Below are 9,735 nucleotides of genomic sequence, written 5' to 3'. Positions count from 1 at the left end.
CACAACTTTGTGCGTTTTTGCCCGTGTGTTCTGAAGTACAGGAACAGTAACTAACGTGATTAGACAAATATATTGTTTCCTATTCATTCAATAAACAAAGCGCACAATGGCTTAGTTATGCAATGACCTCATTTGAGTAGTCGCCTTTCAACTCGGAGCAAGACAAGGAATTGTCGAACAAGCAGAGCAAGGTACATCCAAGGTCTATAAGAAGGCCTCGGTAATCGGCCCGAAAGTAGGGCCGATCAACACAGAACAACACAACACCTGAGTGAGCAAAGGTTTATTCTCACACATCTACCATTACCCCAGTCATCACACCGCCCGTTTGACCGTATTGAAAATGGCGGACAACAACAACAACAACCAAGCGGACCCATCCACATTCTTACCCTGGCTGCACCTCCTGTCCGCCGTCGACCTCCTCGTCGCCGCCGTTATCATCGGCAGCGCAGGAAGGCCCATACGGGCAGTTCCCCAAGAAGGCGGACAAGGAAATCCACGAGGATGTCCCGGTCGACGTCTTGTTAGCGCTGCAGGAGATCCTGCGCCCGCTCGACGAGCTTGTGCTGAGTCACACGCACCCCACCCTTTTTAACTCGGACAAGTTCTCGCTCTACCGTCTAGATGCCGAGTACCAGTTGTAGTGGCACATGGGAAACCCAGGTTGCGAGACAGAAAGGCTGCCGCTACTTCATCATGCTATCAGGGCCGGCGCGCCCATGTCTGTCATCTGGGACAACCTAGACGCGTGGCAGAACGCCGGCCTCGACCTGGACCTCAACTGGGCCCAGACCTTCCCCCGTCTGCGGGACAAGACGAGACCGCTTTTCGTCCGGCCCATCTACTACGCCAGCGTGTTCGGCCGCACCGATATAATGCGGGAGATTTGGGCTCGGGGCGCCAGTCTGGACGGGCTGGACCGGTGGATTGTGCCTTCGTTTGAGCGGAAATGGAGCCTAATTAACCTCGTCGATGACGACTGGCATGCGTCTGGAGGACCTGGCTATCGAGCTCTGGCCACTTGTTCATATACTACAAAGTATGGTCACCCCGGGCCCGGCGCATGTATGGGGGCTGCGTGGCGGCCAGCTGGACGAGAATGCTCCGTTTCTTCATCGGTCAACTGGTCGGGCTGGAGCTCGTTAACGCGTATACAAATCACGTCCTGCAGACCCACGCCAACCTAGCCACCCAAATCGGCCTGTGGGTGAATGAAGTAGGACATCTCCCCAGGATAGCACGGCTATGACCGACTATCTTGCCGAAATCTGTCAAAAGAGCCTAGAGACAACAGGATTCGCCGTTCCGCTCCATCACTGGTATGGGCTCGATGATCTCGTGGCACGAGCTTCGGAGCCGCTGGCCATGAAGAACGCGACCAAGATCATCAACACGTTTGTGCCGCGAAGTGCTTCGATGGGTGGGCACCTGTATAACTACCGAGGTATGACTGAATTAAACGAATCAGACGACACACTCCCCTGCTACAAGCCGTATACAATGGCTTGGTGGCGACTTACAGGAGAATGCCTTACCCGGCCGAGCACCTTATCGATAAACTAGGGTGGGATATGCTCCAGCAGGCCCTGAACAGCGATACCGGGGTGCCCAAGACGGTGCGCTGGCTGGTCGTAGATGCGCAAGTGCCCATTTCCCATACCACCCAACGCGCGCTCCAGAACCTGGCCGGCAGCGACAAGCCGCCGGAAGGCTACGCCGGCCCGGACCCGGCGGTCAACCGGGCCAACCTGGCCTCCCTCATGATGCGGATCGGCCCCAACGAGATCTGCCCGGCCATCGTCTGGGGAAACCGCAAGTACTACGATGTCCGGCCGATTGACATCCTGCAGTGGGACACGGTCGCCCTGGTGGAGCTGGTGGGGCGCGGCGGCGTCGACCTTTTCCTCGCTAACGGCTACACGCGCGATACAATTGTCCGGATATGGCGGGAGAGGCGCACGGACAGCCTTCGCATCACCACCCAAAACAAAAGAGTGGCGGAGCTCATGCGGTGCGAGGCCTTTAGCTACGATATCCGCCGCCGTATTCTGCACTGGTGCACCCTAAATAGAACTAACAACGTGCCCAACGTGATACCCGATGTCTAAAGGTAAGGCAAGGTCGGTAGGGGTCGATGAGGCGAGTGCCTCCACCAAGCCGGCATTTCCCGCTCCTCTCCTATTTTCAATCTACTCTCATATATTGTCTGCTTGCTGTGCGGACGGATTGGGCTCAGTGGCTATTAGATTTCCTTTGTGTCGACGTCGAGGAATGGCAACTGCCTTTGTCGAGAGACGTCTTCCGGTTTAAGCCCAGTGGGTGCCAAGCCAGGTAAATGTTCCAGTTCTAGGGGTCTAGGTCAGTAACCAAGGTTGGGTATAGGTAACTAGGTAAGTACAGATTAAAAAGGAATCTTAGGTTAGCGATATTGAGTCCACTTTTCAATACACATTGATACAAAACGTGAAAGGCCGGCCGATGTGATTTAGACAGGAACCCGTACGAGACATACTTACCCAACCCAGGATTGCATCTTCACAAGAACCTTAGAAGGTGCGCAATATCATCTCACTTGCACGGCTCCTCCCGCTGCATCTCCTCGCCAGGCGGCAGGGTGTCGTAGTGCTCGGTCCCCTCGGGCACATTGACGACGGCGGAGCGCATGTAGATGTGCTTACCGCCGGCCCAGTCGAGGCCCTTGATGCAGCCGCCCTTTATGCTGACGGTGCCGTGCGGGCTGCCGTCGGGCTCGACGAGGCGGTGGAACAGCCGCGACCCGCACGCGCGGCAGAACCAGCAGCGCATGAGGGTACCGTCCTTCTTGTCGGTGGACCGCACGTAGCACCCGAGTTTGGACTCGAGCGCCGGAGAAAGAGGGAAGAGGCCGGCGGCCGGGTAGATGGCGGAGGTGCCGAACGCGGACCCGGACTGCTTTTGGCACTCGGTGCAGTGGCAGTGGAAGAGGGCGATGCGCGGGGCCGATGGGGTCGGGAAGCTCACGTTGCCGCATTGGCAGCGCACGGTAAGGGCTTTGGCGGAAGGGTCTGCAGAAGCCATCTTGTAGTACTAGCGGAAGTAGCAGTGAAAGTTGAACCCTGTCGTGGTTTTATGCGATGTGAACATTGCTGTTGAATCCGGGGAGGTTTTGCGGGGTTGGAATAAGCGTCGGGGGAAGTTTTGGGGAACTTGGGGAAGGAAGATTGGGCACATTAGGTAGGCAACAGTCGGTATTACTACTAACGTACGGCAAGTACGCAGTTCCAGACCGGAATTGAGTACTCTACTCTTACGCTATGAAAAGAAGAGGATGGCCACTAGGCTCAAAGATTTGAGGGTTCGATAGGTAGATGTATAATAACTTCTAAGTAGATTCTATCAAATAGGATATCGTCAAAGTTGACCGGAAAACAATATGAACATGCAAGTGGTATGTACCATCTTTGTCGTACATGCCTATTGCACTCTAAGCCCCGCTACGTCATAGCCATCACAGCCTGAAACAGGCAAAGTTCATCCTACTCTTATTAGTGCCCGCATCGGCCAGACCACTATTCGTCTGGCCCCTGGCCGACGACGTCCTCCATCTCGACCTCCGTCCGCCAGCGAGTCCCCGTCGCCTCGCCCACCTCGTCCCACATCCGCCGCCACGTCGCGGCGTCGTGCAGGAACCGGCGCTCGCCCCGCACGCCCGTGAGCTCGCGGGGCGACGTGCTGGCCGCCTGCCGACCAAAGATCATCGCCCCACCTTCGTCCTCGTCCTCGCCCGACGGCTGCTCCCGAAAGAACCGCACGATCCTCTTCGCCGCGACGACCTGGTCTTGCCAGGTGAACAGGTGGAAGAACGCGCTCGCGTGCACGATGCTGATCTTCCCGTCCAACACCTCTAGCACCGGATCGCCACCGTTGCCGCCAGCTAGCGCATCCCCCACCACGAACGTCGCCTGCTTTCCCAACGACGCGTTGCGGTCCCGAAACAGGTCATACCCCGCTTCGATGAAAGGCCTCTCTAAGTCGGCGCCGTACAGGCGCGACGGGTCGACGCCGGACCAGGCCAGGTGCCGCAGCACCTGCCCGACGCAGCACGCCATGTCCAGAAACGTAGCCGTGGAGCCGGGGGCCCGCAGGCGCGCCAGGCTGGTCTGGTAGTGCGGGTTGTCGACGAAGGCCAGGGACAGGAAGCGGAAGCTGCCGATGCAGACGTAGGGCTTGACGGCCCACATTCTGTCTCGCTGCAGGGGTCGGTGGGCCCTTGTCAGTATGTAGCTCTTCCATCAATCAATCGGAGAATGAAGAAGAAGGGCGTGCTACTTACGATGGCATGGATGTGCGCACTCACTTCCTCGGCCGGGATGCCGCTGTACTCCTCGAGGAGTTGCTGGATGGGGCCGATATCGTATGGGAGCTCGGCATGGTAGATTTTGGCTTTGATCTCCTCGGGATCGTAACCTTCTTTGTTGTCCGCCATTTCAGATTCTTGACTTCTTCTTTTCTCTGTTGAACAATTGAGATGCTCGATCTAGACTGGGCCACGTGCTCATTTTAAGGGATGCAGCCAATGTAATCGTTAGCCGCGCCCGGCTCCGAGTACCCGAATCAATGAATCATTCGTTTCAACCCGGTGAAAAAGGATGTAAGTGAGATGTTCCAAGTCTGTCGGCATAGGTGAAGATACCAGTATTCATCAGATCATTCTGAGTCATGCTTGTTTCCGAAATTCCATTTTACTGTCCATAAATTGCAGGCTCATCGAGTATCCGGACGGGATGGCTCGCGAACGAGGTAGTAGGCTTGCGGGCGCGGTTAGACTAGTAGATCCGGGGATATGTCGTACTTTCCCACCCACATACACGGTGGACTTGTCCATCGCTACGCATCCTAGCCCGATTCCGATTTGCCTGGATATACCAAGAAGTCTTTTCCCATCAAATGCGCTGTCGGAATCCATCAGCGCATTGTTTATGTGCTTATATCTATTGCGCTGGTCTGGTATCCATCTGTTCATCATTAGTGTGGTTGGTTTATACTGCGCAGTACTCCGAGCAGGGAGGTTTGCCAAATCCTACACGGACTCAGGACCACGACCAATCAAAGCTCCAGGACACAAACTGTCCCAGCCGTGTGATTGGAGGATGCTACCTTCCAACGTCATAATTTATACAGTGCTGTCGCCGGTAGTAGAATGCCTCATGTATTATGACGATGGATCAACTCAGGTCACACAAGAGTACCGTTGGGTTACGATCGTCGGAGATGTATCCAATGCGGGTAGAAAATGTCATGTTACTTCCCCCGCTAGGATCATGCATTGCATTGGTTTCGTAGGCGAGGCCCTCTCCGATTGGGCTCGATTTACGTGGAAAAGAAAGCATAGCGAAGAGGCTGCATCGGATCCCGCACCAACTTCGCAATGTGGCGTTGGAACATTGGTCACAAGAATCACAGCCAGCAAACAGGTGCACAGATACCTCAGTGGTCGGTCGGTCTTACATGGCTTATCGCCATGAGTGACTATTGGCTTGACGTACGTGACGTGAGAGTGCCCGCCTGCCTGCTTTACAGTATACCGGGTGTCGACCATGCATACTTCATAACATAAGAAGAGGATGCCCGGCCTGCAGCACACCCACCCCCGAACTGGGTAACTTGAGAAGCGCATCCAGACCACGTCTCGTTGAGATACACGCAGAATCGTCGTCACGTCTTACGATGCTCGGACTATGTAGATTATGGGCATTAGTATGGTTCTTGCTATATTGGGAGCTACACGCATGTGACGCTATACAGTACCGACCGGAAGAAGTGTCAACCGTCCTGCGACCCAGGCTCTCCAAGGAAGCGCAAATCTTCCTCCCAGGCTCCGAGGGCTACCAAAACGCCACGCAAAGATGGAGTACTCTGTTCCAGCCCACCCTCACCGTGCACGACGACGGGACCGGCACCGCGACCGTGGAGCCCGGGTGGAGGCGGGCGAGCTGACCGCGGCCCTGTTCGCGCAGGGCAAAGTCGGCGCCTCGACGGCGTGCGACTGCGTCGGCATCTTGGGCGCCATGCTGGGCGGCGGCCACGGCTTCCTGCAGGGCCGGTACGGCCTGACGGCCGACAACATGGTATCGGCGCGCGTCGTCGTCGTGACCACCACTACAAACAACACCGACAACAAAAAACAGAAGAGGCACAAGCACGTGTCGTGACGGCGTCCCGCGACGAGAACCCGGACCTGTTCTGGGCCCTGCGCGGCGCCGGGCACAACTTCGGCGTCGTGGCGTTCGGTCGAGTACCGTATCTTCGACCGGGCGCCCAAGAACGGACGCGTGGGCGTACGAGGAGTACCTCTTCTCCACGAAAAACTTGAAAGGGTCTACGAGCTCGCGAATGGAATGATCGGGGGCCGGTGGAGCTGACGCATTACGGGCATTTCGAGCGTAGGGCGGAGGTCGATGCCGAACATGTAAGTTATTTGCCGATTTGTCGCGGGCACCATTGCACCACCCATCCCCCTTTGACACCGCAATTGACTATGTATACCTGTCTTACCTAGCTTCTTGATTTCTAGCCCGTGCTGCCCTTCTGGGTAATCTGGCAAGGCCCCCAAGTCCCCGCCAGGTACACCGCTCCCCTCCGCGCCCTGGGACCCCTATCCACCACGACGGACGTGGTCGACATCACGCAGCTCAACGGCGTCGCGGGCGGCGCGAACCTCTCGTCGCCCTTCTGCGCCTACGGCGCCGAGGTCATGCTATCGCCGACCGGCCTACGAAAATGGACCGTGACGGCGCTGCGGCGGGCCTTTGACGTGTTTGCCGCGTTCCCGTCGTGGTTGCAAAAGGGGTCCGCGGCCCTGCTCGAGGGCTACAGCGTCGAGGCCGTACAGCGCGTCCCCAGGCCGACACGGCGTACCCGGACCGGTTCAATAACCTGCTCGTGTCGCCGGTCATGATTGTCACTGATTCCGACGACGGTGGTGATGGGGATGGGGATGGGGATGGGGCTCCATCTGACCCATGCGCCGAGATGCGAGAGTACGCGAACCAGTTTCGTGCGGCGCTGGTCGAGGGGAGTGGAGACAGGCTCTATGCGTATGTAAACTACGCTACGGGCGACGAGGGGATGGAGGCGATCTACGGGTATGACCAGTGGCGGCTGGAGAAGCTGAGGAGAATTAAAACAGACGTGGGACCCGACGGGGAGGATGGATTTCTATAACCCTATTTCGTAGCGCCGAGGACTCTAGGTCCAATGTGACCGCGTAACACCATGGTCTTACTCTCTTGGTCGCATTACCCTCTGTGCCAGTTTCCCTTCTCCCCCTTTTATTGCCTTCCTCCATGTATACTATCCTTTCGCATTCTTACTCCAGCTACGAATGCGCGCTCCATACTACGAAGAAATGTCAGATAAACAGCCCACAGTATAGAACCACTTTCTTCCTTCAACTTACATGGTAAAAAACGAACGGCACTGGGATGAACAGCACAGCTATGCCGCCCAACAGCGAGTTCCCCGGACCGATACCAAGCCGACCGAACAGCGACCGTGCCTATATTTATTTCCGTCGTTAGCGAGGGAGCGTCGGACGCGATACGAGAAGCTGCGACTCACGAAGAGAGGAAACGTCGCCCCGAACGAGGCGCGGAACAGTGCGGCCCCAGCGAAGACGGACGCCGCGTCCCGCGCGTAGGCGATGCCGACGTAGTTGTAGATGGAGTTGAACAGCGTCACCATGCCGACGGAGAACAGGCCCGAGCCGAGCACCGAGACGACCCAGTGGACCCCCGGGCGCGCCCCCCAGCCGAACCAGAACAGGCAGACGGGCAGCGCGAAGCAGCCGATGAAGGTGGGCGGCAGCAGATGCTCGGGCACGAAGCTGCCGTCGCGCATCTTGGGCACGACTTTTAGTCGAGTCCAGAGCAGGAAGAGCGGGACGGTGAGAGCGGCGAAAACAAAAATGCCGAGGAAGACGAGGCCCTGCTGGCCCGAGGAGAAGTGGTAGATGTCGCCGTACACGAGCGGGAAGGACTCGAACCAGCGGAAGAGCACGCCGTACAGGAGCCCGGCGTACAGGTCCACGAGCAGGATGACGGGCTCGCCGAAGGTCAGGGTGAAGGCGCAGCCCAGCATGACGAGCGTGTCCTTCGGAGTGTGGTGCTTCGCGGCGTCGACCTCGGACTGGCTCCGCAGCCGGTCGTTCCCCATCGCCTTCCGCAGGCGCCGGGCGCGCTGGTACAGGATGCTGGCAGCGCTGGTTTCGGGAAAGAGGAAAAACATTGTCAGGAGGACGAGCACGCACATCCAGGTGAAGACCCAGATGGTCCAGCGCCACCCCTTCGCGGGGGCGAGGTAGCCGCCGATGATGGGGCCGAAGACGGGGCCGCATATGCCCGCCGAGGCCCAGATGCAGAGCAGGGACGGGACCGCGGTTGGATGGTAGATGTCGGTGATGGTGCCGCCCCCCGTCGACAGACAAGGACTGCCGCAGAAGCCGGTCAGCCAGCGGAAGACAAGGAAGATGGCTACGTTGGGTGCGAAGCCCACGGGCAGCTGGAGGAGGAGGAAGGCGAAGAGGGTCCAGAAGAAGATGCCAGAGCGGCCGATCTTGGGCATCTCGGATAGGGGCGACCAGAGCATCGGACCAAAGCCATATCCGCTGGATGATAAGAACAAGTCAGTATGGTAGAGGCACAGCCGGCTAACTGTGTGCTCTCCCTCCGTTCGAATGCTCACAGGGTGAATAGCGAAAGCCCCAAGGTGGCGACAATGTCGCTCACGCCAAACTCAGCCATAAGACTGGCCTCGCCGGGTACGTAGATGGAGCTGGCGATATATACGGCGAAGTTGAGCAGGCATAGCTGGAAGGCTATCAAGTGCTTGAGGCCGACGGGCCAGTTTTGCGGGTTCTGCGAGGAAGGTTAGCGATGCAGCAGAAAGAAGGAAAGTGCTGAACGGAGCAGTCGATACCTCTGGGTCCTTAGGACCATACCAGCCGACTACGAGTACATTGTGCCCGCTGAGTGGATGAGGGGTTGAGCCTTGGTAGTTAGGTGAAGGTGCAGGTGTCGCCAGGCTCCGCCCTTCGTTCCCTTTGTCTCCTGGAGCCTCATCGTCTCGCTGTACTGCCCCCTTCCAAAGAGACGGGTCCCGTTCGTCGGGATATTGGAAGAGCTTGCCTCGAGACACAAGGCGCACCAGCTGGCCGAAGATGGTGGACTGAAGATGAAAGGCCATATGGTAAGCAGAGAAGCGCTGAGGGGCTTGATGCAATCATGAGCCCGGGAGCTTACTGGTTTCTCGGCTTGCTACCTCCCTTCTTTTATCCGTTTTTGGGGGGTCTACAGTCTGACATTGATGTGGCCGGACTTAGTTGTGTTAACGTCACAAAATCCGGGAACCGGTGGAGCAGCCAAAAATGCGATCGGGGGGTCGGAGGATCATCGTCGTTTCCGTGTGATTTACGGATATTTGGTGTCAATCCCGCCCTGCATTCTGTTATCGCCGACGATGCGGGTCGAGTAACCTTGAGCAAATGCTCTCTGGCTACAACCCCGCCATCTTTCTACTACTTGCTACATGTATTTCTCGTACTCTTTCTCCCAGGACTCTTTCCATGCGAGGCGAATGCTAGAAGAACCCAAGTCCCGACAGGTTCAATACGGCACTAACCCTAGAGCTTGATTTTTCTTCATAACCAACAGCACAGCCTTCGAACACTCTACCCGCGTCCGCGCACGGCATCTA

The 9,735-nt window shown here is 57.3% G+C and overlaps 4 protein-coding genes across 4 annotated transcripts; 1 reads left to right on the top strand and 3 right to left on the bottom strand.

Moving 5' to 3' along the window:
- Positions 1 to 343: 343 nt before the first annotated feature.
- PG994_003263 (uncharacterized protein) lies at positions 344 to 2,111 on the top strand (the record flags this gene model as incomplete). The annotated part of the gene is made up of 4 exons (XM_066854672.1): positions 344 to 573; positions 710 to 1,042; positions 1,224 to 1,447; positions 1,567 to 2,111. The coding sequence occupies 4 exons, from the start codon at positions 344 to 346 to the stop codon at positions 2,109 to 2,111; spliced, it is 1,332 nt and encodes a 443-aa protein (XP_066718950.1).
- A 460-nt stretch (positions 2,112 to 2,571) lies between these two features.
- On the bottom strand, positions 2,572 to 3,060 carry PG994_003262 (Mss4-like protein; the record flags this gene model as incomplete). Its single annotated transcript, XM_066854671.1, has 1 exon — positions 2,572 to 3,060. The coding sequence occupies one exon, from the start codon at positions 3,058 to 3,060 to the stop codon at positions 2,572 to 2,574; it is 489 nt and encodes a 162-aa protein (XP_066718949.1).
- Positions 3,061 to 3,551: 491 nt separating this feature from the next.
- PG994_003261 (methyltransferase domain-containing protein) lies at positions 3,552 to 4,468 on the bottom strand (the record flags this gene model as incomplete). The annotated part of the gene is made up of 2 exons (XM_066854670.1): positions 3,552 to 4,232; positions 4,316 to 4,468. 2 exons carry the CDS (start codon positions 4,466 to 4,468, stop codon positions 3,552 to 3,554), a joined length of 834 nt encoding a protein of 277 aa, XP_066718948.1.
- A 2,084-nt stretch (positions 4,469 to 6,552) lies between these two features.
- On the bottom strand, positions 6,553 to 9,225 carry PG994_003260 (MFS general substrate transporter; the record flags this gene model as incomplete). The annotated part of the gene is made up of 7 exons (XM_066854669.1): positions 6,553 to 6,720; positions 6,769 to 6,852; positions 6,901 to 7,047; positions 7,442 to 7,540; positions 7,603 to 8,647; positions 8,725 to 8,897; positions 8,959 to 9,225. The coding sequence occupies 7 exons, from the start codon at positions 9,223 to 9,225 to the stop codon at positions 6,553 to 6,555; spliced, it is 1,983 nt and encodes a 660-aa protein (XP_066718947.1).
- Positions 9,226 to 9,735: the final 510 nt, after the last annotated feature.

The sequence above is a fragment of the Apiospora phragmitis genome, assembly GCF_038363925.1.
Source record: "Apiospora phragmitis strain CBS 135458 chromosome Unknown utg000004l:1.0-3135199.0:1.0-3139288.0, whole genome shotgun sequence".
NCBI lineage: Eukaryota > Fungi > Ascomycota > Sordariomycetes > Amphisphaeriales > Apiosporaceae > Apiospora > Apiospora phragmitis.
Note: the sequence above shows the minus strand (reverse complement) of the source record. Positions and strands in the feature narration are given on the sequence as shown.